Genomic DNA, 26,109 nt, shown 5'->3' on the forward strand with positions numbered 1-26,109 from the left:
GGGTCTCCAGGACGTCCAGGACAGGACAGGGTGTAAGGGGGTGGAGCACCAGAGGACCATCTTGGTCCGAGGTGCTATCAGGGACTCCTGGAGCATGAGTGGAAACCAGAGGCAGGGAGAGCGGGATTTAAATGACGGGTGTGTGTCTGTCCTGCTGCATCTCTTCCTGGTTTTACTTAAAGAGGCTCTGATATCGGAGGTCCCAGGAAGGCATTCACAAACAGTGACACACAGTGCAGATACATCCAAATAGCACTGATGGCTTTATTGCAGATTTGTGCCATTACAAGGATAATCTGGGAATATATTAAAAAACACCCTCCCTTTTATATACACAAACATGCTACATGGTACACTTTGCGAGAATGCTGAGGTAATAGGCACACACCCAGACATGGACAGTACCAAAGTTCCAACGGCTCGCACGCCCCGACCCACTCACCCACTGGGAGGGTCTCACCTTGACTCCTCTCCTGCTCCCGCTTGGCAATAGTTCCGTAGTACTGAGTGTGACCCTCTATGGCCAACAGGACCGGGAGAGCCACCTCGCTGTAATGCAATGAACAAGGGGCCGGTGGCCCCTGGTTATTCAGTAAGTAACAAGAAACGGCCAATTCTCATCTTTGTGGCACCTGCATTCTCCGGGAAGTGTAGTTCGGGGACAAGATGCGGACTCTAGTCAGCCTGAGAGCATGGGGCTTTTGGTCTGTAGCCATTTGGGGTCCCAGTGATCAGATGATGACTTTTCTTTCCTTGAGTACCTCCTGGGCACAGTAGGCTATTATTTCTGTGAAGGTTAAAATGACATGTAGGCTAAAGTGTGAATGGGAAATACAAAATTGTGAGTACATTATCTGTGTGGCTGGAAGTTAGCTTTGGGCCTGGCCTTTCCTTTCCTGGCCAGAAACCTGGAGCCCTGACTGTCTCCTACTCAGAGGGTGAGGAATCTTTCCTAGAAGGAGAGGCGGGTATGACAGAAAAGGCAAGGAGAAGAGCAGAGCAGAAAGGTGCCTGGAAGTAGAGCAAGTGGCCAAGGAGTGACCCACACTAGAGGCTTACCGAACGCTGTTGAACGAAAGAGTAAGTGGAGGAGTGGATGGACAGATGGCGAAAGTCCTGAGAATGGGGGGAGTATAGAAACAGAGATGGAGGGGGGTTTTGAAATTTGATTAGGTGCCCATAGGGGTTCTTAAGTTGGAGACCCCTCTGAGAGAGAATCGCGCTGTAGACATTCCTGGAAGGATTCAGCATGGGGACGCCAAGGACTGATCTTCGATGGGAGCTGCACAGTCTGGTCTGCTCTTAGACACCAGCACCACGACTCAAGGAAAGGCTTTCTCCAGGAGCAACGCTGCTGGTAAGAGCGTCAGCACGCAAGCGTTGACTGGACTTAGGTATGTAAGGCAAACCTCTGTATGTATCTAGATATATTACATGTGCCATATATCTAAATGCATATACATGTGGCATACACTTAGGTGGGCAAGATCGGCTCATACACGTGTATATCATGAAGGTATTTTGCAGTTGTGCTTTTATTGTAGGCCTTCATTTATTTAAAGAAAGACTGGTCTGCAGTCTGTCCTGTCTGGAATCGCGAGGGCTGTCTGGTGTGAAGGAGTGTAGGGACAGAGAATACTGTACTGTTCAGGTCCGTGATCTGCCGCAGTGACTGGACAGAATCCAGGTCCCAGTCCTCCTGGCCCCGGTGAACTGGCGAGGAGTTGCTTTGTGTGCTGGGCCTGCGTGGCGGGGGCAGGCTCCTGGCGAAGGCCAGGCCGCGAGGTCGGCGGGAGCTGGCTTAGTGGAAGGTGTTGGGGTTGGGCCGGATCATCATCACCACTTTCTTGAGTGAGTAGGAGCCTCCTCGGAACTCAGCCCAGTAGACCCCGTCCTGGTAGCGGCTCCGGTAATGGCCCCCGCGGTACCAAACCCCGTTGAGGTTGGAGTGGGCACAGGCGTTATACCACCAGCCTCCCTTCTGGTAGTGGGCACAGTTTCCTGCAGAGAGAAGAGAGTGAGAAGATCTCGGGGGCGGGGGGCGGGGGAGAAAGTTGGTTTTACCCGTGTCCGCTGTTTGCTTGGGGACTTTAGCAGGACCCTCTCTGGGGCGCCTTTGGAGCAAGAACGCCTGAGAGGTGGACCAGGCTTCAAGCCTGCTCAGACCTGTCTTTGAGGCTCGGCCTTCTGACTGACAAGCTGTGTGATCTTGGGCAAGTGACTTAAACTCACTGAGTCACCGAATTCTCATTGTAAAAGGAGGATAAGCAAAGACTCCCCACAGGACTGCCTCCCCACAGGGCTGCCTCCCCACAGGGCTCCCTCCCCACGGGGCTCCCTCCCCACGGGGCTCCCTCCCCACGGGGCTCCCTCCCCACGGGGCTGCCTCCCCACGGGGCTCCTCCCCACGGGGCTCCCTCCCCACGGGGCTGCCTCCCCACGGGGCTCCCTCCCCACAGGGCTCCCTCCCCACGGGGCTGCCTCCCCACGGGGCTTCCTCCCCACGGGGCTGCCTCCCCACGGGGCTGCCTCCCCACGGGGCTCCCTCACCACGGGGCTGCCTCCCCACGGGGCTCCCTCCCCACGGGGCTCCCTCCCCACGGGGCTGCCTCCCCACGGGGCTGCCTCCCCACGGGGCTCCCTCCCCACGGGGCTGCCTCCCCACGGGGCTCCCTCCCCACGGGGCTCCCTCCCCACGGGGCTCCCTCACCACGGGGCTGCCTCCCCACAGGGCTCCCTCCCCACCGGGCTGCCTCCCCACAGGGCTCCCTCCCCACAGGGCTGCCTCCCCACGGGGCTCCCTCCCCACGGGTCTGCCTCCCCACGGGGCTCCCTCCCCACGGGGCTCCCTCCCCACGGGGCTGCCTCCCCACGGGGCTCCCTCACCACGGGGCTGCCTCCCCACAGGACTGCCTCCCCACAGGGCTGCCTCTCCACAGGGCTCCCTCCCCACAGGGCTCCCTCCCCACGGGGCTGCCTCCCCACAGGGCTCCCTCCCCACAGGGCTGCCTCCCCACGGGGCTCCCTCCCCACAGGTCTGCCTCCCCACGGGGCTCCCTCCCCACGGGGCTCCCTCCCCACGGGGCTGCCTCCCCACGGGGCTCCCTCACCACGGGGCTGCCTCCCCACAGGACTGCCTCCCCACAGGGCTGCCTCTCCACAGGGCTCCCTCCCCACAGGGCTCCCTCCCCACGGGGCTGCCTCCCCACGGGGCTCCCTCACCACGGGGCTGCCTCCCCACAGGACTGCCTCCCCACAGGGCTGCCTCTCCACAGGGCTCCCTCCCCACAGGGCTCCCTCCCCACAGGACTGCCTCCCCACAGGGCTCCCTCCCCACAGGACTGCCTCCCCACAGGGCTGCCTCCCCACAGGGCTGCGGTGGGGATTGAATGAGGGCACATATTTAAGCACTTAGCTCAGAGCTTGGTGCAGAGGACGTGCTGGGGAGGACCCCATACCCGGGGTTTGAACAGAAAACGGAAATGACCTGTGTGGGCGGAGGAGGGGCAAAGGAGTTTTCTTAGGAATTTTTTGAAGAGTTGAAACTGTTGGGTCAAGAGTCTTTATAGAATGACAAAGGAAGTGCTTGAGAGAAAATTCTTCTCTATTCCTCCCCAGCATGTATTCCAGCCAAATATATACTTTTATTTTATAAAAGAAAGATGTTTTATGAAACTTTTGGCACTGTCATAACATTCTGGATTTTTCTGCTAAGGACAAGCTGTTTGGAAAGTGTGGGCAAGGGACAAGCAGCGTGCAGGGGCACCGGCTTCACAGGGAGGAGGAGCCCCGTGTGCTTGGGCTGCTCTTAGTTAAAAGAGGGGTCCCTGGTTTCCTAATCAGGCCTAGGAAGCAGACCCCCACTGGGGGGAACGGCTGCCCCAGTCAAGTCTGTGGGTTGGGGGCCTCATGGGGCTGGTGGCCCTGCTCCGGCTGAGGCTTTGGGCCGAGGCAGAAAGTGAGGGAGACTCAGCCCCAGGCCCCTTGGGGCCCAGCCCAGCTTTCCCAGCCCTTAGGGAAGAGGTAGGCCTGCTGACTTGCCAACCAGCTGGGGGCTCATCTCAAGAAATGGAGTGTGGGGCCCTGGGGGGTGTGAGTCTGTGCTTATAATTTTCTGTTTTCTCCCTTGTTTATTTGTTTGTTTTAATATAAAGACTTCTCAGTGAAGGCCTGAGTGTGAGGCATGTCACCTTGGACAAAGGACTTCCTCTTTCCTAGCTGGTTCCTCTCACCGGCTCCTGCAGCGCCAGGTGAACGATGCGTGCTAGAGCTACGGTCACAAAGCACCACTGCATCGAGCCTGACTGTTGCCAAGCCCAGCCAAAGCACCCCAGTGCATCCTCTCTAACATCTCACCTCCCTGCAAGGTGGGCATGGTCCTCGTGTCCATGTGGAGACTGAGGCCCAGAGAGATCAGCAGGAGGCCCAGGGGCACTTGGCTGGCAGGAGGTGGGGCCAGCACGACGTGTGGCCGAAGTCCATGGGAATGTGGGGCGCTGACACTCAGCACGCAGGCAGAGAGGTTATGCGAGCGCACCTGGATTGGCCATCACGTGTGTCATTTGTACACACTTTACCTTTACCTTTTTGTAAATGCCACTCTCACCCAGCTTTGCAAAGGGGATCTGTGGCCAGTGGGCAGAGGAGTGGGCCCTCAGGGGCAGGGACAGGGGCAGGCAGCTGGACCCAGGGATCTCCCTGTTCTCAGGCCCTGGTGTCTGGGACTGGTTGTGGTTGACCTCTGTTCTCGGTCCTCCACCTGGGTCTGACTCCACGGTCCTACCTGTGTAGACATCGTGGTCTCTGTCCAGGGTGGTGAATTGCTTGCCATTGTGCCAGGTGAAGGAGTCGCCAGCGTTGCCATGGTAGCGTCCCAGCCGCAGCTTATAATACTCGCTCTCAGGCTCCAGGCGGAAGCTGGCATACTCTGCAAAGACCTTGCGGCCAGACCAGTCCTCCATGGTCACCAGCAGTTTGTAGTTGCCTTGGTTCGTCAGCCAGTAAATGTTCTCCAGGCCCAGCCAGTACTCACCGTCGATGTTCCCAAACCCTTGCTGGGGAAACACAGGAGAGCGTTAGTGAGGATTACGCGGTTCCCTCCGCCAGCAAGCCTGTGGTCGGAACTTGGGACTCTTGTCTCCCAGCAGTGACGAGCGCCTGCGGGAGGGGGCTGCTGGCCCTCACCAGCCCTGGAGGGTCTGCAGAGATGGCCCCGTCAGTGTCCTTCTTGCCTCAGGTGTTTACTGTTTGGGGCTGCACAGGCCCTGACAGGTCAGCGGGCACCTTCACTCCCAGTGGCTCCTTTCCTGGTTAGCCAGGCCTCTCGAGGTGGGCAGCACAGACAGGCCCTGTGGTCTCACCTTGTACGTCTCCCAGTTCCTGAAGAAGTTGACAGAGCCGTCCAGGCGCCTCTGGATGACGGTCCAGCCCCCAGGGTCGTGCCGCTGGTCGCACCACACCTGCATGAGGCGGTTGGTGTTCTCTGGCTTCACCAGGTAGATGGAGCTGGTGTCGTGGCCATCCTCCAGGGCCTGCAGGCAGTCTCTCCACGGGCCTGGAGACACAGACACGCACATGTCACAGGCTGCTCCGTGGCCGGGCCACTGAGTCACATTCACACACCCCGCTGCACCCTACGCGGGTACTACCTCTGTGGCAGTATCCCCCTCATCACGGTTTCACTTTCTGCAGTTTCAGTTACCCACCGTCAACCATGGTCTGAAATATTAAATGGGAAATTCCAAAAATAAATAATTCATAAGTTTTCGATTGTGCCCCATTCTAAGTAGCGTGATGAAATCTCACACCCTTCACTCCATCCCGCCCGGTACGTGAATCATCTCTTCATCCCTTTGTCCAGCCCTTCACCCCTTTGTCCAGCCCTTCATCCCTTTGTCCAGTGTATCCACGCTGTGCACACTCCCCGCCCCTTAGTCACTCAGCAGCCATCTCCCTTATCAGATCGACTGCTGCTGCATCACAGTGCCATTGTTCCAGTCACCTTATCTCACTTAACCATGGCCCCAAAGTGCAGGAGCAGGGCTGCTGGCCATTCAGATATGCCAAAGAGAAGCTGTAAAGTGCTTCCTTGAAGCAAAAAGGTGAAAGTTCTCGACTTAATAAGGAAAGAAAAAAAATTGTATGCTGAAGTTGCTAAGATCTGAGATAAGAATGAATGTTCTGTCTGTGAAATTGTGCAAAAGGAAAAAGAAAGGTGTGCTGGTGTGCTGAGAGAGAGCACATTCATATAACTTTTATTATAGTAGGTTGTTATGACTGTTTTATTTTTAGCTATTGTTGAGCTCTTACTGTGTCTAATTTACAAATTAAACTTTATCATAGGTATGTATAGGAAAAAACATACATACCTATGTATTGGTATCATCTGTGGGTTCAGGCATCCATTGGGGACCCTGGAACGTATCCCCCAAGGAGAAGGGGGGACCACTGTAATGTGATATACAGTTAGGAGCTCGGGGCTGGGGGCAGGATGCCTGGACCCCAGGCCCACTTTCCCCCTCGTCCCCGCCGTGTGATCTGGGCCAGCTGCCTTACCTCTCCCCGCCCTCAGTTTCCCCAGCTTGTAGAAGGGAGATCATCTTTGCCTCATTTAAGGTGGTAAGGGTTACTGAGATCATTTGCGCGTAGTTCCTGGAGTGATTTTTCTTTTAAAGTTGGTTGTATTGGCAAAGAGAGACGAGTGCCCCCCAAATGCAGCAGATTCATCAGCACTGTGCAACTCGGGCGGCCTCGTCCCGTTAGAGAGACGGCTGCTGCTCTTCCTGAGTCCTGGGGGCTGAGCCAGCTGGCGCCTCAGCTCTGACTCCTACCCACCTTGTCAGGACGGTGCTTGGTGGCAGCTGCCACAGTTTTTCGTAAATGGAGTTCCGTGTAGTCACAGGGGCCCGAGCAGGGCCCCCAATCTGGTCACATAGCCAGTGATTTCAGGATGTTTCTGGGATTCAGACACATCCTTTGGGGGGGACCAAGTTCTCTTTTAGCTCAGTCTGTGTATTTTCTAAGAGAAGCTCACGGAGGGCCAGATGCTTGGAGTTCTCATGTTCTGAGGTTGCAGTTCTCTGGGCAGGTCCATGGGCCTAAAGGATGGTGTCTGGGATGCACCCCGTCCACGGCTCTTCTGAAGCTGAGACTGGATGTGCTCTGTGATTCTCTGTGACTTCACAGAGCTTGAGTCAGAAGGAATGGGTGTTTCTTGGGGTCCGAATAGCTACTGTAGGTCTTTCCCCCTCCTCCTCCCATCCCCCTGGCCGTTTCCTGTGTTTGGATGTTGGTCCCATCAACAAATTTGAGTCACCAAGGTCCAAATAGGTTGCCTTCTTCTTCTTCATTCATCTGAGGAACCTTGAGAAGGTTTTCAGGACCTAACCATTGAGCTACATCTCTTATTAGCTACATATTTTAAAATAAAGAAAATCGTATGCTTTGCTTCACTTCTCTTCAAAATATTCCCCAATCCGAAATGCGCAAGATCGAACATGCTAGGAAAGTCCCATCTTGTTCTTTCTGTTAATTTGTATGTTTACTCAACAACTGTTTACTGAGTCCCAGGCCCGGGGGTACCTGCCGGCAGCAGGAGCCCAGGGTGGGGTTGCTCTGAGGCCCAGAAAGGGAGGCGCTGCCCTCACCAGCCTTCTCTGGACCTGTGCTCCTGGGAATCCTGTCCTTCCCCCTCTGTGTGTGGGGGAGGGGTGACTCTGGGGGCTGGGGGCTCAGCTCGCCTGTGTACATCAAATGTCTCCAATTCCTTCCTGGATGGTGGTTGGGCTCGATGAGTCTACACGTGATGGCAAAATAGGAAAAACTTTGGGTTTTTTGGTCTTCGTTGCACCTCTCAGGTGGGCTTTTCCTGAGCCCTTGCTGCTGTGTTAGGGCAGCCTCCCTGGAGCCTGATGGGAAGGCGGGGCTGGGCTGGCTCGCCCCATCTGTCCCCGGTGCCCAAACGGCACCGAGAAGGAAGGTTGGTGTGGGTGCTTATGGCCAGCAGTTACCCAGGAGGCTCCTCCCGTCATGCTTCAGGCACAGGCTTCCCACTCATTTACCTGTTCACCAGCCCCCTCTCCCCTCCGAGGGGTGGGCAGTATCCCCCCTCCGCCCCCCGCCACCGCCCCGTAGCAGATGTGGCACAAGTGGCTGCTCCCTTCTTTGCCTTGTGCCTCTTCCGTCCTGGGAGGGGAGGCCAGACCCAGAAAGAGCATTCATGAAGGAGAAAAAGGTTTTGGTTGTGTTCAGCCCACAGCCCCAGGGACCAAGGCAGAGAATGGGAGTCTGTCCCCGACAGCTGGAGCAGAGCTGCCGTGGGCATGGAGGCTCCAGCTCCTTCCCGAGTCCGAAGCACAGGGGAGGCCATTAGATGGGGTTGCTGGTGCCCGGAGACCAGCAGAGCCTCAGCATACGCCCCCTGAGACCAGCACCAGGCTCTCCCTGCAGGGCTCCTGTGCAGCTCTCGGAGGAAGGGCAGCTTTGGAAAAGGTCACGGGAGGGGCAGGCCAGCCTCGTGGCTCCCAGCCTGAGCTACTTTTGCGGGTGCCATCATGGTTTTAGCTTTACCTTTGGCATTTCTACAAAGAGCTCGCTTTAAAATGTTTTGGGGTCACTGGTGCCTTTAAAAATTGGGGGAAAGCTCTAGATCTGTATTTAGAAAAATCCACAGACTCACACAACTTTGCTTATAATTTCAGAAGGTAAACGGACCTCCAGACCCCAGGTGATGAATCCCTAGCTCTAAGAGAGCCCTGACTGGAGTGGTAGCAACAATAAATCACCCCTCCCAGCCAGCATGGAGTGTTTACCATACCCCCTATCCGTGTATTTACACATCCCGTCCTCCAGGTACACCGTGGGGTGTCAGGTGACACCCCTGAAGTTACATGGCTGGTGAGGGGCATATCCAGTATCTGAACCCACATCTGGATGGTCCAGCGACCACCCACTATAGCTCTCTTCTTTTTCTCCAACCACAGTGAACTCCCGGGTAGGGAGGCCCAGGCGACTTGTCTCTGTGTCCCTAAGACTGTTTTTAACCCTTGCTAGTCAGCCAGGTTAAAAATATAAAAATTTATGCTTCTTCTTTGTCGAGGTGTTATACCCTTCAAAAAACATCTTTACTGATGATTTGGTTTTCTTCTGCGCTTACCTTTTGGTGTCCTTTGCCCATTTTTCAACTATCTTAGTATCTTTTATGATGTAGAAGAAATTTTCCCTTTTAATATTTTTTCTAAAGGTTGTTAAAAATTGATTTGAGAGAGGGAGGGAGAGGGAAAGAGAGAAAGAGAACATCGATGTGAAAGAGAAATATTAATCAGTTGCCTCCCACACGTGCCCTGACCAGGGACCCAACCAAGACCCTTCAGTGCCTGGGATGCCGCTCAACCAGCTGAGCCACACTGGCCAGGGCTCCTTTAAGATTTATAAGGCAAATCTGGGAAATCTTTCCTTTCAGGCTTGTAGGTATGGTATGCTTTCTAAGATCATGGAATAGGTATGAAATGGTATGCAAGTGTTTAGTATCTCCTACTGTTACAAAAACATACACACAACAAAACTCCACGTGCCTCCCGCACCCTGCATTTCCCACGATGCCCAGGACCCATTAGCTCCCACCAGTAACCGCATTTCCAAACAGTTTTCCCTCAAACCCCTGCAGAGCTCTAGCAGATCTCCTGCATTCAAACCTTCCTCTGCCTTTGGCAAAGGTCAGAAAATTAAATGATGGATGAAAATTAGTCAGAAAAACCCTTAGCACTGAAAAGTTGGCAAATGGATGGAAGAGCAGAAGATGGCAGCAGTAAGACTGTCATGCGGCGCCACTGAAATGGCCAGTTCAGAACATCCTCCTTTGATGTTATATATACAGGCATCGCTGGGGAGGGCCAGGCGAGGCATCTGACTACTGGGGACTCCGCGGAGAAAGTGTGGGCTGGGGATAGGACCCCAGACTGGGAGTCAGGAGCCCTCGGCTCAAGTCTCCGTGGCCTCCGCTCCTCACGGTGGGGCTTTGACAGGTCCTTGAGCCTCAGTTTCTTTTTCTGTAAACGGGGAAAAACCCTAGCTCTTCTGAGGGTCTCGTGAATACAGGAGCACCCAGCACAAGGCAGCCAGGGAGGTGTCACTGAGGGTCCTCGCTTCCTTTCCTCTGATAGATGAGAGCTGACGGTTTTGAAGTTGTTCATCTCCTGCCCACCTTCCCCATCCCACACCAACAAGTCATTGTCTCTGCTTTTGAATTTCCAGGACTAAGTGTAAGTTATTTACTGAGAGACGTTTCCGTGAAGGCATATGTTAACAGCGGAGCTGCAGGGGAGAGGGCCACGGAGATGCAGTGAGGTGAAGCATGGGAAGCTTTTTGTCAATGAAGCTGCGTTCTCGGTGTGCGTGGGCAGAGCTCTCCCTTTGGAACAGTCCAAGTGCCCGGCGGTATTTCCCTTGGCTCCCCTTCTGCAGGGCAGCCGTGCCCCGAGCGCCAGGCCAACACTGACGCGGCTGCACAGGGCTCTGAGTGGAGTGAGCGCCCCGACCTTGTCCCTATAAAGACCGTATTTACACTCGCGGGCTGCAGCTGCAGGATGTTCCACGTGCAGGGAAGTGCAGCAGCCATGGCCGCCCCAAGTCTGCGAGTTTCCTTAGGGAAGCGGCACAGGGAGGCCTCCGGAGAAGGGAGGTGGCAACGGGAACGCAGGCATACAGGCCTTGGGCCCCCAAACCTCAGCGCCAAACTTGGTAAGTGTGGAGGTGATCAGGTTTGGGCGCCACAGTCCCCTCCCTGCTTCCCTCCTCCTGGCTGGGGTTCTTGACAAAAGAGCGGGCAGGCACCCAAGGAACATAGCCACCCAGAAGCCAGGCACCGCGTACTGGTGACGGATCCAGGGCCTGCTGTCCCCAGCGCAGGGCCTCTCTGGTAAAAGAGTGGAGCCTGCAGCCAGGCCAGACCTGCGTGTGACTTCCTAGTCCCGGTTCCTTCCCTGCATCCCGGGCAGCCTAACTTGCCCACCCAGGCCCCAGCAGAGAAACAGGCTCACGAACTGCAAAACCTCTGTGCAGTCACCCTCCTGCTGGGAACGTGGCCTCATGAATGTCTGCCCAGGTTGACTGGAAGCTCCTGAGGCCAGCAGCTAAGACGTGGGTAGACCGTGGGGCCTGTGTGGGCAGGAGTGATGCCTCTCTTCCCTGGCTTGTCTGGGTTGAGGGGGCAGGGCAGAGTCCTGCCTGGCCATGAGCTGGACGAGGCCGAGTGGCTGGCCAGCAGCCTTACAGGCCTCTTCACCCATGATGCCCAAGGCTCTGGGCGTGACCACCTGAGGCTGTGCAGAGGCCCCGTGGCCTGTGGAGAATGTTCTAGGGATGTGTTAGTTCATACATGGGCACAGGGGAGGCTTCTGTGATGTCACCGAGACACACTGCTCTTGCGTGAGAACCGTATGCTGGTTTCAATTATTCCCACTGATGGTCTCTCTCCAAAAAGTCTTTTCGCCACTCCCTGAAACGTTTCTCTAACAGAAGAAATGACTAGTTGTTGAAAATGGACCTGGACTTTTCTAGCCACATTAACCTATCTGAGAGCCGGGGCGTGTGGAATGCTTAGGTGGAGTCCTGCCCAGCCAGGGACAGGATCCTGGGCACCCCTGCAGGCAGGCGAGCAGACACCTGGCGGGGGGGGGGGGGGGGGTCGGTTATAGGTGCTGCTCACTCACGCCTTGTCTATCCAGCCGGCTTGGGGAAGGGATATTTTAGTTATGAATGTATATATTCTATGTCAGTCACCACTTTTGAGTGAACCAGAGTACAAAACAATAACCTAAACACCAGGAAGCTGGTGCGTTCCCACAGGCTACTCAAGTTCAAGTTCCTGCAGGGCTCAGGGTTGACATCATGAACGTTGTTTCTGGTCCTTCGGGAGAGAGGGTCCAAATGCTCATGCCTGCTGTTCAGGCCACTTAACCTGCCCTCGACGATGGGCACAGGGCCAATGAGCTGCTCGGGAGTTTACAGAAGTGTTCAAGGCCTAAGAAAATCTGTTCACTCTAAAATATGAAAAGAGAACTACAAAATCAAAATTTATAAGCAGGTAATTAAATTTCTGCAAAGTTTAACAAGTTGTCAAATTCATTAATTGTTAAATTTAGTCTTCATTAAAATGTTATTACTTTTGAAAACAATTTGTAGGTAGATTTTTCTCACTCCCCAAGAATTCCTGAACATGCCTGATGTTTGCCGAGAAATCAGAGCCAGCCATAAATGGTGTTACTCTTGGCCAAATGATTTCAAAAGCAAAATTATTAAAATCCTTTTAGAATTCTTACAGCAAAAAGTACAGGAGGTGTGTGAGGTGGGCGTGTTTCCATGCCTCTGGTACACTCTGAGGCCTCCCAAACCAGAACTCCGAGGCCCATGAAGAGCTTGTGGGGATCCTGCTCCTGCCAGTTTGACCTCAGGATACACAGTGCTCAGTCCTTGGTTTCCATCAATACCTTGGGCAGGGGAGAAACAAGGACTTGCAAGCAATTTTAGAAAGAAGAAGTTAGACCAGGAGGGGCGGTGGTGGGCTCCTGGTGTGAGAGGTGAGCAGCTCCCTGTGGCTCCCCAGGACCAGCGGGAGTGGAGTCCTGGGGCTCCGGTGCGTGGGTCAGTGGTGCCCGAGGCTGCATGGGTGAGGGAGGTTGCAGAGGTGGGCAGCACACGGAGGCTGCCTGGGTGCAGTGCTGAGGGTGCACAGAGACTGTCGGTGCTGGTCTACAGGCACCTCTTGGAAGAGCCTATCAGACCAACGATAGGGACAGGTGGCGGACCCGCAGGCTCCCAGCCCCTCCACCACTTCCAGGAAAGGGAATCAGCTTAGGGGCTTGTTCTTAGAGAATCCATGTTGGCTTTCATTGATCACCTTTTAATTTTCTAAATGCTCACAAACCCCTCTTTATAACCTTTCCCATAATTTTTCTGGGGCTTGACCACAAGCCAATTAGCATATAGTTCTAGTATTTCATCCTTTTTCTCTTTCTGCAAACAAGACACTTGCTCAGCATTAAGCCCAGTCCTCGTGATTTCTTGGTGATGCTGGCAGTGGTTCCGAGAACTCACTGCAAGGCCCTCAGCCCTCCTCACCCCCTCCTCCAGGAAGGCTTCCCCAACCCCAGAGGACCGCTTATCCTCCTCGGGGTTCCCATGTCTTGCTTATTTATCTCTCCTGGAATATAATAGGAGTGGTGATTACTGTGCATTTAGAGCCCTTACACACTCTTTCATCTCATCCTCAGGAGTCCCTGCAGCAGTGAAGAAACTAAGGCTCAGCAGAAAGTGGATGATCTGGGATTAGAACTCAGCTCTGCCTTCTTGGTCCTGGTCCCTTCTGCCTCACTGTGCCATGGCTGTCACACCGTATTAGGATTGTTGGGGTTTCACTCCCCACCAGACTGTGGGCTCCTTCGGGGCAGGAACCTTCTCAGGGGCCGTGGTTATGGGTTGATCTTCCCAGCCTAGCGCCCCACATGCATTCCTCCATCTCCTGTTTCCTCACCACCATCAGCTCAATCCCTTTGTCATCCTCATTCTGTTCTTTTCAGTCTGAGGACCAATAATAATAAATCCATCTGGAACAGGGACCCCAGGGCAGGGGCTAATCAGGATGCAGACCAAACTGTGGGGGAGGAAACCTGTGCTGTGGGGAGTCTGGGCAGCGGGTAGTAGAAAGTCGGCACGGGATGGATTGTCTGTTCTTTTGGATGTGACTCTAGCATTCCACTTAATTCAACATTTAGAAATGTAATAAAGAAAACTATTATATTTGTCACTTAAACTAAACATTTTTAGCAAAATTATTCTCTATATGTGCACTAATTTTAACTTAAATTATTGTATCCAAAAAAATCTATTAAGGGACAATCATTTATCCATTTTTAAAAAAATGACAAAGCCACTCTGGGTCCTGTAGCTCCATTGGCTCATCTTGGGGTACAGGGCCAGGATCATCAGGCTTATGTCACATGCTTTGCTTCCAGAGTCATGGCAGGGGCCCCTCTGTCCCGGGGAGCGTAGGAGGCACTGTCCTGCTGCCTGCGTCCTTCCTGGCCCTGACAGAGGCCACTGGGAAGTACACGGCGTTCCTTTTACAGCAGCGGCCTGCCCACTGCACTCAGCAAGCCTAACCAGCTTCGCTTAGACACAGCAGGAGGGTGCCAACTCAATTCTCCTTTCCTTGTCACTGTCCCGGGGAGCATCTCAGGGTTTTGTTACAGTCCCCCGCGTAGATTCGCCACAGCAATCCTTTTGTTGACTAGTGAGCTGGCCCCAGATGCCTGAGCTCCAGGATTTTCTAGATAACTTCCAGTTCGCCTAGTGCCAAACTGTTGCAATTTCCCCATCGCAGGATGCCAGATCACCACTTTTAACTGTAACAAGTTGATAGTTTATCTCCCGGGGCCGTAAGCACTTAGCCAAATGTTTTCCTTGGAAAAGGCCTGCATCATAGAGGAAGAGCTCACCATCGCACTCAAAGGCTCTCTCTGTGACCTGGTCCCTGAGGTACCCAGGAGGGGAAAAGAGAAAGCAAAGCCACAGGGCAGATGACCCAGCTCTAACTGGAGTGGCTTTTGTTTATCAGGAAGATAGCAAAGAATGCTCTTGGAAATATCACTGGATTACGTAGTTCGTAATGAATTTGGAAATCTTACTTTGTTCAACAATAACACTAGAAACTGGACAGCGCAGTGCAGTGCACAGCACAAGCTCTGGAGGCCTGCGGGCCGGGCTGTGCTCCCCTCAGCTTCTGTGATGGAAAGGCCCCGTCAGCTGTGGCTGGAGTCCCCCTCGCCATCCTCAGTTTCCAGGTGCTTCTCCTGCCCCCCACAGCGCTTCAGGCTTGGAAGCTGGTTGGCTAGAGCTGGCCAAACACCCGACCAATAGCGTTTCACCTGGATTGAAGATTGCTTGACCTCCAGAAGGAACGGAAGCCCCAGTGTGATAGATCTCATTCTCTATTTTAAAACATGCCACCGTGCTAGGGAACCACAACCTAATGTACATACTCCCCACCTCATAGCAGTACATAAAATAAAAGGAAAAAATCCATCTAGGAAAACACTTGTTCGAGTTGCCTGTCCTTTTTGGCCTGCACCGTTGCCACCCATGTGGCCCTAGGAGCAGTTCAGAGCTACTGAGTTTTATATATTTAGAGTTACCCTATTTAAAGAAATGAGGACTTCAGACTTAGCTATATGTTGCAGTAGCCCTAGAGAATTTGTCCAGATTTATCTACGGCTTCGGTTGGTCCATTTACTACAAGTCAGGTGCACAGTATGTTTTCTGTGGGAGAGCTCGATTGTTTTAGACATGCTGTATTGTGATGCTAACTGAATTCTGCTCTCTCTCCCTCTCTCTTTTTTTGCTTTTTGGCGGCATAAATTCACGACAATCCCCTTTTTGTGAATAGTGAACTGGCCACAGACAGTTGGTTCAATTGGTTCCTCCTAGGCCTGAGCAAGGAGGCAGGCAACATAGTGTCCCTGGGTTCTCGGCAACAATGTCTCCTGTTATTAGAAAGGTGTAAGTTCTAATAGTAAATTCGCCAATGCTGTTCCCAGAGCCCTTTTACAAGGAGCTGCTTGGAACCTGGTACATGAAATAGTGATAGAGGGTCAGGTCCCAGCAGCTGGCACCTGGGCCGGGGCAGGCATTTATAGAGTGATTTTCACTCCGGTTCCCCTCCAGCCTTTCCATGGAAATGTGCAGTATCCCAGAGTGGTTAAGACAGATTTGGGTTTGAGCCTTGGCTGAGCTATTTAATAGCTGTGTAATCTTGGCTAAGTTACTTAACCTCTGAACCTCAGTATCCTAGATCAGCCATTTCAACATTTTTCATCTCATGGCACACATAAACTAATTACTAAAATTCTGTGGCACACCAACAAATATATTTTTTGCCGATCTGACAAAAAAAAGGTATAATTTTGATTCACTCCCACTGGATGGCTCTTTGTGTTGGCTGTTGCCATATTTTTATTTGACAGTCTAAGGCAGTGGTCGGCAAACCGCGGCTCGCGAGCCACATGCGGCTCTTTGGCCCCTTGGGTGTGGCTCTTCCACAAAATACCATGGCCTGGGCGAGTCTATTTTGAAGAAGTGGCATTAGAAGACGTTTAAGTTTAAAAAATTTGGCTCTCAAAAGAAATTTCAATCGTTGTATTGTTGATATTTGGCTCTGTGGACTAATGAGTTTGCCGACCGCTGGTCTAAGGGAAAAGAAATCTGCCCCTGACTAGTCAGGTATTGCATGTTTTAAAAATTCTTGAGGCCACCAGTTGAAAATCGCTGTCCTGGATGGTGGAAGTCCAAGAACCAATCTTGGCTCTGCACTGGCAGGCCCTGGGGTGGGAAGGCAGAGAGGCCCTAACACGCTCTAATATTTTATGACTAGTGGCCCGGTGCATGAAATTCGTACACATTAAAAGGGGATTAATTAGAGGAAATAATTTAATATTCCTATTTGCCCTTTCTCTATAATAGAAGTGTCAGAGATGAAAGAAAATTAGTAACATGTATATGAAAACCTTCCTCCTGTCAGAGTCTGGGGCGCACCACGGGACCCAGAGTCAAGTCCCCGCTCACCCACATGTGCCTCAAAACCACGTGAGACCCAGAACCAGCCGCCCCCCACCCCCATTGGGCAAGATCCAGACCCGGCCAGTCCCACCCTTGTCAAGCTCCGCCGGGCAGGGGACGTAGCCTCAGGTCACCTGGCCTGTTGCCAGGATGGGGGGCATGGCCTGAGGTCCCCCAGCCCAGACCGGGGTGGGGGGTGTGCCTTGAGGTCCCCCGTCAAGCCCCGCCAGGTGGGGGACACGGCCCGAGATCCCCTGTCAAGCCCCACAGGGGCGGGGGAGGGCGTAGCCTCAGGTCCCTGCTGATGGCTTGTTAAGGCTCCTTATAGGAACTTGGCCTCAGCAGTGGGGGCAGCCATCTTTGTGACGGAGTGATGGTCAATTAGCATGTTCCCTCTTTATTAGATAGGATGCTGTGGCCCCTTTGGACTCAATTATTGAGAAACAAACTGAGCTGATGATGTTATCTGCCTCAGGAGAGAAAACAGCTAGAAATGCCTACTCCTCTTGGTTTTCAAAGATTCGTTTCAGACAAGGCCTCTCGGCGGCAGCTGGTGATAGCAGTGCCTTTCCTTTTTAGGAGGGTGCTGGGCCGGAGGGCTGACTTGTGCCTGGCTGTGCCTGAGCTGAGCTGGGGAAGGGTGTCCCAGGCCTCCCAGAACCCGCTTGAGGGCAGACAGAGCTGAGGCTCCATCCTGTCCTCTCCTTTGTCTCATGCATCCTTTCTCTCCAACTGATGTGTGTGCATGTGTGTGTGTCCAAGGCACACAGCTGGAGAAGGAGGTCAGGGGACGTGTGAGCATGAGAAAGAGTGGAGAGGAAGTGAGGCAGGAAGGGCAGCAGGACCAGGCCTTATCATCAGCATCATCCTAACCAAAATGCCCAGGACTCCTCAGACCTGAGAGAGACAGGACAAAACCCAAGTGAGATGCCAGGGAAGCTGGAGGCTGCCGGACTCCCTCCTCAGGCTCTGAGCACCTAGGCCTGGCCCGGGGCCAGTCTGTGCATCTGGAGCAGGCTGGAGAGTGCAGCTCAGATAAGCAGTGGTGGCTCCCTGGTCCCCTGGGGAAGGGCACTGTGGGCTGAGCAGCCTAGACAATGAGGACAGAGTGGATGGCTCTGAGATTGCGGAAGGAAAGATTTAGACGCTGCCAAGCTTGAGTGCAAAGGTGTTTAATTGCAAAGGTGTTTCTGGCTGAGTGATGTCCCAGGCTCAAAGAATCTGTTGGGCAAGAGCATAGAAGAGGTTTTGTTTTCCAGGACCAGAACCTGCCCCTGGCTCTTGGAACAGGCCTGATAAGTGCGCTCTGCTGATTGGCTGAGAGAGACCATCTGTCTTTTCCTCTCCTGCTTAGTCCAGCACCAGGAAAGGGAAGGGCCCCAGCCCCACTCTTCATGGCTCTGTCTGCCCTTTGCAGCATCCACAGCCAGGTGCTCAGTCTCAGCTGTGTGGGAGCTCAGTGGTCAGGTGGGTCGTAAGGAATCTGTTACTAACATTCGGTACCAACATTTGGGAGGGCCTTGCTTAAAAAAAAAAAAAAAAAAAAAAAAAAAAAAAAAAAGTGCGTTTAAGTTTTCACCATAAAATCACTGCCATACCCTCCCATGCAGGTGTGCTTTCCTCAGTGGGAGCGGAAGGGGTTGGGTGGGGCAGAGCCTTGGCTGCACAAGCCCGCGCTGTACTGTGAATGTGAAGCAGCAGGGGATCCGGACCATGTGAGGTGCCAGGAGTAGGGCCAGGGGCCTGGGTCTTTGCAGGGACTCACTGCATCAGAGACCCACTAGTAACTCGGTTTCCTGACTCCCGAGTCCACCTGATAAACGCCCACACAAATCCCTGAAGGTCAGCACTGAGGTCCCCACCTCTGTGCAGCTTCCCCTTCTACTCCAGGCAGACTCAGCCGTGCAGCCTCATGTCCTGCAGCCCTCACGTGCCCCTCTAGGGGACACGGAGCACACCAGGGTGTTGCCACCGTGACTGTGCAGCCCATGATTTCCACTGTGTCCCTGATTTCAGGTACTTTGTTATGTTGGTCCCAGAAGTTCTCAGAACGTTCTGGAAATTCTGACCTTGATGGATGCTTTCTCTCGGAGAGATCCTTTGTCAGACCTGATGTGCCGACTTTACAGGGTAGACTGGTGGGTCCCAGTGCAGTCATGCATCTGCCACCTACCCCAGATGGAGTTCCTGCTCCCCTAGTCCAGCTCTGTGACCAGCACAGAGAAGGGGCTCTGCCATTGCTGGCTGTCCCGTGGGACATAATATCGCGCACGCCTGGCTGCACGGAGTTTCCACAACAAACTGCGATATTGTAACTCTTGTCCCCACTTTACAGAGGAGAAAATTGAGGCTCAGGGTTAGGTAACTTTCTCATGAGCAAACAGCTAACAAGGGGTGGATGCGGACCTAGGTCTTTATTCCTACACTGTATCCATCAGCTCGGGTGAAGCTCAGCAATGTCCTCCTGGCACTGTCGAGTCAGAAACCAGAGATGCTTAGGTGACAGGATATCTATTTCTCACCCACTGAGGTCGGCCTGACTCCCGTCAGGATTATAGTAACATTCAGACAAGCCTTTATTTGGTGCCCAAAGGGCATGTTTTACCCTCTGGGGTATTCTATCAAGATGTATCAACACGCCCTGCCCTCTCTTTGGAGCTCCTCATTTAAAACAGATGCATGTACAGTTGATCATGTGACTCTAGACCAGCCGTGAGGCCCGTTCGGCTGTTCTATCCGGCCCGCGGAGCTGAAAGAGCGGAGGGTTCTCTTGCTCTCCCCTCCGCTCCTTTACTTTGAATTTATATTAGTTCACACAAACACTCCATCCATGCTTTTGTTCTGGCCCTCCGGTCCAGTTTAAGAACCCATTGTGGCCCTCGAGTCAAAAAGTTTGCCCACCCCTGCTCTAGACTGTAGATCAGCTGTAGAATGCCAGAGATAAAAAGGGACTGTTTATTTCAATCTCCTTATTTTAAGATGAAGAGACCAAGACCAAAGGAGACTCATAGCTACCATGTATTGAAACTACATGAGACCAGTACTGTGCTAAACACACTTTTTGCACTATATCATTTAATCCTTAAGTAGGCACGATTTCAGTCTATCCCCATTGACATATGGAGAAACTGAGGCTCTGCAGGGTGGAGGGACTTGCTTACTGTCCCAGAGCTAATCCGTGGGGGAGCCAGAGTTGGAGCCAGGCCAGTCTGCTCCAGAGCGTGTGTGCCTACCCGCACACCCAGTGGAGGGCTTTCCTCGAGGGGCTGCGGACAGGCGCTCTGCCCCGCCCCACAGGTCTGCAGACAGTGTAGCCCTGTCTTTGCAGAGGCCACCCTCCCGGACACAGGTTCAGCCCTCCCTGGAATTAGCAAGAAGCTGCTCTTCCCAGTAGTAGTGGTTATTTTCAGAAGTGTGAAATATGTGTAAAATAGGATAGTTTCTGTAAAAATATCTCCCCGCTTATACAGTGAAGTGGTACCAAAATCACTGACTTTGAGCAGACTTGTGGTTAGTTTTTGCAAAGATGAATCTAATTCTCATGTGACAGCCATTCAGGAGGTTTGCAGGGTCCTGGGTGAAGGAGAGGCTGAGCTTCGGGAGCTGGGCTTCTCCCCGAGTGAGGATTCCCAGAGCACGGAGTCAGCCCTGGATTTAAAGTGAAAGGTCCTAGCCCACGAGCAGGTTACTTATCCTCCTGATCTGTCTTCCGTAAGGAGCTGTAGCAGTTAACGATATCATACACACGAGATTGCCCGGTGCCAGTATATTGGTCAAGCTTCAAAACTTAGCAGCTCCATTCTCCCCCCAAAATGATATTCTGAGAATTACTATACTTTACGTTTGTGATGAAACATGCATTTGGGAGTCTATGGAATCATCACTGGAAATTCTAGACAGCACCAGACTCCAGCAAATGTGTGGGCTTTAACAGTAATCACTCCCGTGCCCCAGCCCTGCAATATGTTTCTCATACTGTTAACGTGAACACACTTTTCCTCTGGCCTGTCGCTTCTTCACTGGGCACTTACCAATGCCAGTTCTGTGCCAGGCACAGTACAAGAGCTTGCAGGGGAGACATCCTACCTGCCAACACAGAGCATCTAATGCAGAGCCCGGAAAACAACAGGTTTGGGTTCTCCTGTCAGAAGCCAGAGAGCACTTATTTTGTTCTGAGACTCCCCCAGTTTCCTGGTTCTACCTCACAGCATCCATCTAAAGAACGTGGTCCCCCTTGCACCCCACCAGTTCCAGCAGCTGGATCCAAGGGCTTATATGTCCGCTGGCCCAGCTTCAACTTACTGTGGCTCTTCCCCAACTCTCGGCCTCAGCCAAGGGAAGCCTAGTGCCCGGCTCTGAGGCCCCAACGGAGCAGGCTCCGGGAAGGAACTTACCCGATGGCTTGTCTGTGGAGGACGGGAGGTTGGTGAGGGTGGGCATGGTGGGCAGGGGCGGCGGCAGCACCTTCAGGTTCTGATCACTCTGGATCTCATTGGTGGAGAACTGGTTGATGATGCGGTTATAGGGGGACGGCTGGTAGACCTGGGGCGGGGTGGCAGGGGGCGGCTGGGGCACGGGTCTGGCCGCGGGCACCCGCTGGCAGAGCTCCTCGAGCTGCGCGATGATCTCGGACTGGTTGTGGGCCAGCATGGCCAGGTGCTGGTACTTGTGCTCCAGGTCCTTGTACTTGCTGGCCAGCTGCAGCATGTCGGCCGTCTGGTTCAGGATCCGGTTCTCCAGCTGCGAGAGCTCCAGCGCGTTGTCCCGCTTGCGGATGATCTCGTGCAGGAGCTGCATGTAGAGCTGCGTGACGCGCGAGTTCATGTTGCGGCTCTCCTTGCGCAACAGCTTCACCTCGCTCACGATGCCGCCGTCCACCTCCACCAGCTGCTGCAGCGCCTCGATCTGCCGCTTCTGCTTGAGCAGCTCGCTGTTGAGCAGCTCCAGCTCCTGCTTGTGCACGCGGTTCTCCAGGAGCACCTCGGGCTCCTTAGAGTTGACGCAGATGGCGCCTGTGACCCGCTGCTGGGGCACAATGAAGGTGTAGGTGCACTTGTCCGGCGACTCGCCGGCCCGCTTGTACCTGTTCAGGTAAATGAACTCGCCTGGCGAGCCCTCCTCGGTGCCCTCCAAACCCTCCTTCTGGCCGGCAGCCGCTCCCAGGGCGGCCAGCAGTCCCAGCCACCAGCACGTCGCACACAGCGCCCTCATGGTCCTTGCAGAATGGTGGCTTTTCTTTGCAAATGGAGCCTATGAAAACCTGCAAGTAAACAAAAGGGGAGACTCAGTAACAGCCCTGTCACTGCCAGTGGCCTGTGCCATAAATGAGCTCAGCCTTCTCCAGGCAGATCTTTCCAAAAACGCACTCCAGGAGGCAGCCCTCTGGAAGCAGCAGGAGACAGGCAGGCCCAGCAGAGATAGAAAGGGAGAGGGAGACCAGGCATTGGAAGGCGGGAGCCAGCTCCAGTGCCCACGGCCCGAGAGCCTCCTGCGGGCAGCTGGGAGCTGGGAGGGGAGGCAGAGGCAGGGCTGTCCTGTCTGCCTTCTCCTCTGTCCCACACCCCTCAGACCATTAGTCTCCCCATCCTACGCATTCAGAACCCCCTGGACTTGCCTTTTGTAACACCGATCACAGATCTGAGGAATTAGAATCCTTTGTGATTCCATCTGCTGGACCCTGCGTTCCATGCGGGCAGGCACTGTGTCTGATTCAATCCTGCATCCCAAGGGCGCTGCACTAAGCCAAGTTCAGCAAATGTTTGGTAAATGAATGAATTGCTAGATATAGTATGAGAGGTGCTCAGTTTCTAGCGGACAATGTGAATGGGAGGATGTATCCGGCCCCGTGGCTTTGTTCGTGTGTTAGCCAAGCTGTAAAGCCCAAACAGGAACAAACAAGCGAGCTCCTTAAATCCAAATATTTGCCACAGCCAGTCACGGCACAGTCCCGATCCTGGCAATGTGATTAAACCAGGCGGGAGCAGAAAACAGACATGTGTCTCTGGAGTTGTTTCAGTTCTACTCTTGGGTCATTCATACCTTCCCAGATGCCGATCGAACATCTGTGGTATGCCAGGCAGAGTGTGGCTGCCCAGAGCTTGCCCCTGCCCTCACGGGGCTTACCCATCACCACCCGTTCTCTAAGTGCCGGAAGGGGAAGAAGCATATGCTATGAAGAGTGTATCGGCGAACTGACCTTATCGGAGGGTCAGGAAAGCTTCCCTGAGAAAGTGACCTATCCGCTGACCCTTGAAGGATGAGTTAGGAGTGAGGCCAAGAGGGAGGGGACAGCCTTGCGCAGATCCCTCCTCACGCTACTCAAGGACACGGCTCCAGCGATTCTCCCCCTCCTCTCCCGTATGACCACATTTTCCCAACAATCATGCTGTTATTTCTCTCAACTTAAAGACTATCCTCTCTTGACCTCACATCCCCTCTCCAGCTACTGTTCCATTTCTCTGCTCCCCTTTTTAGCAAAACCCTTCACGGAAGTTCCTGTACTCAGTCTTTCCAGAACGCCCTCTCTTGCCGTTCTCTCCTGAACTCACTCCTGTCAGGCCTGCCCTCTCCCCTCCACTCCAAGTGCTCTAGACAGATCACCAGTGGCCTCGCTTGCCAGACCAGTGCCCAGTTCTTGGTCCTCGTTAATACTTTGCCTGTCAGCACTGTGGGACATGGCTGACCTCTCTCTTCTTGGACTTCTTTCCCCAACACCACTCCCTCCTCCCATCTCACGGCTGTTCCTTTCTCTGTCCTCTTTGCTGGCTCCTCCTCCTGTTACTGTCCTGGGGGCCCAGAGCCCAGCCCACCTCTCCACTTTGGTGATCTTGCCCAGTCTTGCAGCTCTGATTACCTTCAAGCATTGACGACTCCCACCTTTATTTCTCCAGCCTAGACCTCACCCTTTGACTCTAGACCAGCCGTGGGCAAACTACGGCCCGCGGGCCGGATCCGGCCCGTTCAGCTGTTCTATCCGGCCAGCGGAGCCGAAAGAGCGGAGGGTTCTCTTGCTCTCCCTTCCGCTCCTTTACTTTGAATTTGTATTAGTTCACACAAACACTCCATCCATGCTTTTGTTCCGGCCCTCCGGTCCAGTTTAAGAACCCATTGTGGCCCTCAAGTCAAAAAGATTGCCCACCCCTGCTCTAGACTCATATCTTCGAATGAGCCACTTCCTCTCCACTCTCTGCTAGGCACCTCACCCTAACTTACCCAGAAATGAACTCCCGGTATTCCCCATCACTCCATCCCCGCCTGTTCACCCCAGTTTTCCCTTGGTTAGTAAATGGCAACTTCATTCTTCTAGTTGCTCAGGCCAGCAACCTTGAAGTCATCCTTTCTTTCTTCCATACCCCACATCTAATTCACCACCAAATTCTAATAGCAATTCCTGGAACTCTTCCCAGAATCCTACTGCTGCTCCGCCTCTCCGGCCCCTGGTCAGCCCACCTCTACCTCTCACCTGGACCTCGCTGCTCCTGCGCTTGCCCACTGCAGCCCATCCTCTTCCCAGCAGCCAGTGTGGTCCTTCTAAAAAGGTCAGATCCGGTCACTCTTCTACTCAAAAGGCTGCTCATCTTACAGAAAAAGCCAACCGGTCTCTAAGGCCCTCTTAATCTGGCCCGCTTCCTCCCTCACCTCATCTCTGACTCCTCTCACCCTCGCTCACGGCACCGCAGCTGCACTGTCCTCCTGGATGTTCCCCAGGCTCATCAAGCACCCTAATGACCCGGGCCTTTGCACCTGCTGTCTCCTGTCTTCAGCACTTTCCTCGTTGCTCGCTGCTCTGCTTCTCCAGGTCTTTGCCGAAATATCACCTTCCCAGTGAGGCCCTCCCTGATTACTTAACCAGTTAACACATGTTCAAAACAGAAACCATCCCCACCGCATCTATAGATGCATGGTGTACATTAAAATTGCGATCTCACCACCTTTTCCCTCAGGTGTCCTCATCACCATCAGACATACAGGGTCTCCTGCTCGCCTTGTATGAGTGTAAGCTCCATGAGGATGGGGAGTGTCTGTTTTGGTCACTGCTCCATTCCCAGCGCCTCGCTGGTGGCCTGGAATACTGGGAGCTCAATAAGTATTTGTAGACAGAAAGAAAAGACACGCCCACCAACAGCTGCAGGCAGTAGGAGTGCTGTGGCAGGGACTTAGCAGGGAAGTGACTGCCTGTGGGGGAGGGAGCTGCGCAGGAGGCCATTTGCCATATTTATTCATGATTTTCATAACGTCATTTACCGAGTGTCCACTAGGTACCTGATCCTGCCGACACATTGTGCACGTGTTTTTTACTTTATCGAATTCTCAGAATTTCTTTTTAAGGTGGATACTGTTATATTCATTTTACAGATGAGGAAGCTGAGACTCAGAAAGGCTAAGGGACCTGCCTGAGATCACACAGTCCTGGCAGAACTCAGCCTTGGTTTGATGTATTCAAACCTGTTGACATAGATAATTTTTATAAGTTGCCAAACTGATGATAATTGCTGGGAAGCAAAACCTCAACAGATTGAGAAAATGCTCTCTCTGGAGAACGGCAGTTTTACAGCTTATTTTATACATTAGAATAAAAGGAGGAAATGTAAAGAGAATTACATGAAATCCATGGGTGGTAGATTAGGGGGATGGAGAAAGCAAAGAGGGGGACTTCTTGGATTGGATAAAAAGGCAGAATAGAGAGACGCCTACTTCTTTTACATTGGTGGGTCTATGATAGTAAATAAACATTCAGGGCACATAGAGCTGGTTTCCACTGTGGGGAATGAGATAACCTGGGGTTCTGTGGTCCATGCCCAGGGTTGTGCCCTGAGGGGTCTGGAAAAGAAGATCACTCTACATTTCAAAGGTGTTATCTTAGATGCAAAAAGATAATGGACAGGCTCACTTAAGGTAAAGGTTGACCTCTGTCAAGGAAGCTACAGGCCTAGGTCATACCTCCCCCCACAGGGGCTTTTAGTTAGGAATGTTGGTGTTCAGACTGTTTGATGTGAATACTTTTGGTCTCTGAGTTGATAAGGCCGCCATGCAGGCCTCCCCTGAGCGGGTCAGGTTTAGCAGGTGGCCCCTTTTTCATTAACCTTCAAACTCTTAGTGACTACACAGACATGTACTCAATCTGGTTTTTAGTAGCAAAAAAATATTAGCATCACTACTTTCTGATTTCACATTCATTTACGCCAAAATAGCCACAACACAGAACCTGGAGGCTTTGTCTTCACTGGGGTCCCTTTGGGGACTTCTCCGATGAGCAGCCGAGGTCCAGGCTCAGCCTGTGGCAGACCGTGGGCATTGCACACAGACCCTGTGCTCCCAGGGCCGCGCCGAGCTGTTCTCCACTTGAATGACCAGGCCCCAGCACAGTTCCAGTGGCCAGCGCAGGCCTCGCGGGCCAGGGAGAGAAAGGTGTTCGGGAGCCCCTGGTTTGGGTTGGGCTACGAGGTAGGGCTGCAGTGACGTCAGTGGAAACCAGGCTGAGTTTGTGAGTGTTTGCCTGGT

At 53.3% G+C, this 26,109-nt stretch overlaps 2 protein-coding genes across 18 annotated transcripts in view; one reads left to right on the top strand and one right to left on the bottom strand.

Moving 5' to 3' along the window:
• Nucleotides 1–26,109, top strand: part of RALGPS1 (Ral GEF with PH domain and SH3 binding motif 1) — a 263,998-nt gene that overhangs the window by 154,439 nt on the left and 83,450 nt on the right. The window lies entirely within an intron of this gene.
• Nucleotides 236–26,109, bottom strand: part of ANGPTL2 (angiopoietin like 2) — a 36,315-nt gene continuing 10,441 nt past the window's right edge. For both annotated transcript variants that reach the window (XM_080668519.1, XM_080668520.1), the window contains exons 2-5: nucleotides 21,003–21,868; nucleotides 5,361–5,554; nucleotides 4,784–5,054; nucleotides 236–2,001 (exon numbers count right to left, since the gene is read on the bottom strand). In XM_080668519.1, the coding sequence (XP_080524645.1) occupies nucleotides 1,802–2,001; nucleotides 4,784–5,054; nucleotides 5,361–5,554; nucleotides 21,003–21,819 (1,482 nt within the window). In that variant the 5' untranslated portion in view covers nucleotides 21,820–21,868 and the 3' untranslated portion in view covers nucleotides 236–1,801. The remainder of the gene's footprint in view (nucleotides 2,002–4,783; nucleotides 5,055–5,360; nucleotides 5,555–21,002; nucleotides 21,869–26,109) is intronic.

The sequence above is a fragment of the Plecotus auritus genome (genome assembly GCF_963455305.1).
Source record: "Plecotus auritus genome assembly, chromosome: 5".
In the NCBI taxonomy this organism is placed as follows: Eukaryota; Metazoa; Chordata; class Mammalia; order Chiroptera; family Vespertilionidae; genus Plecotus; species Plecotus auritus.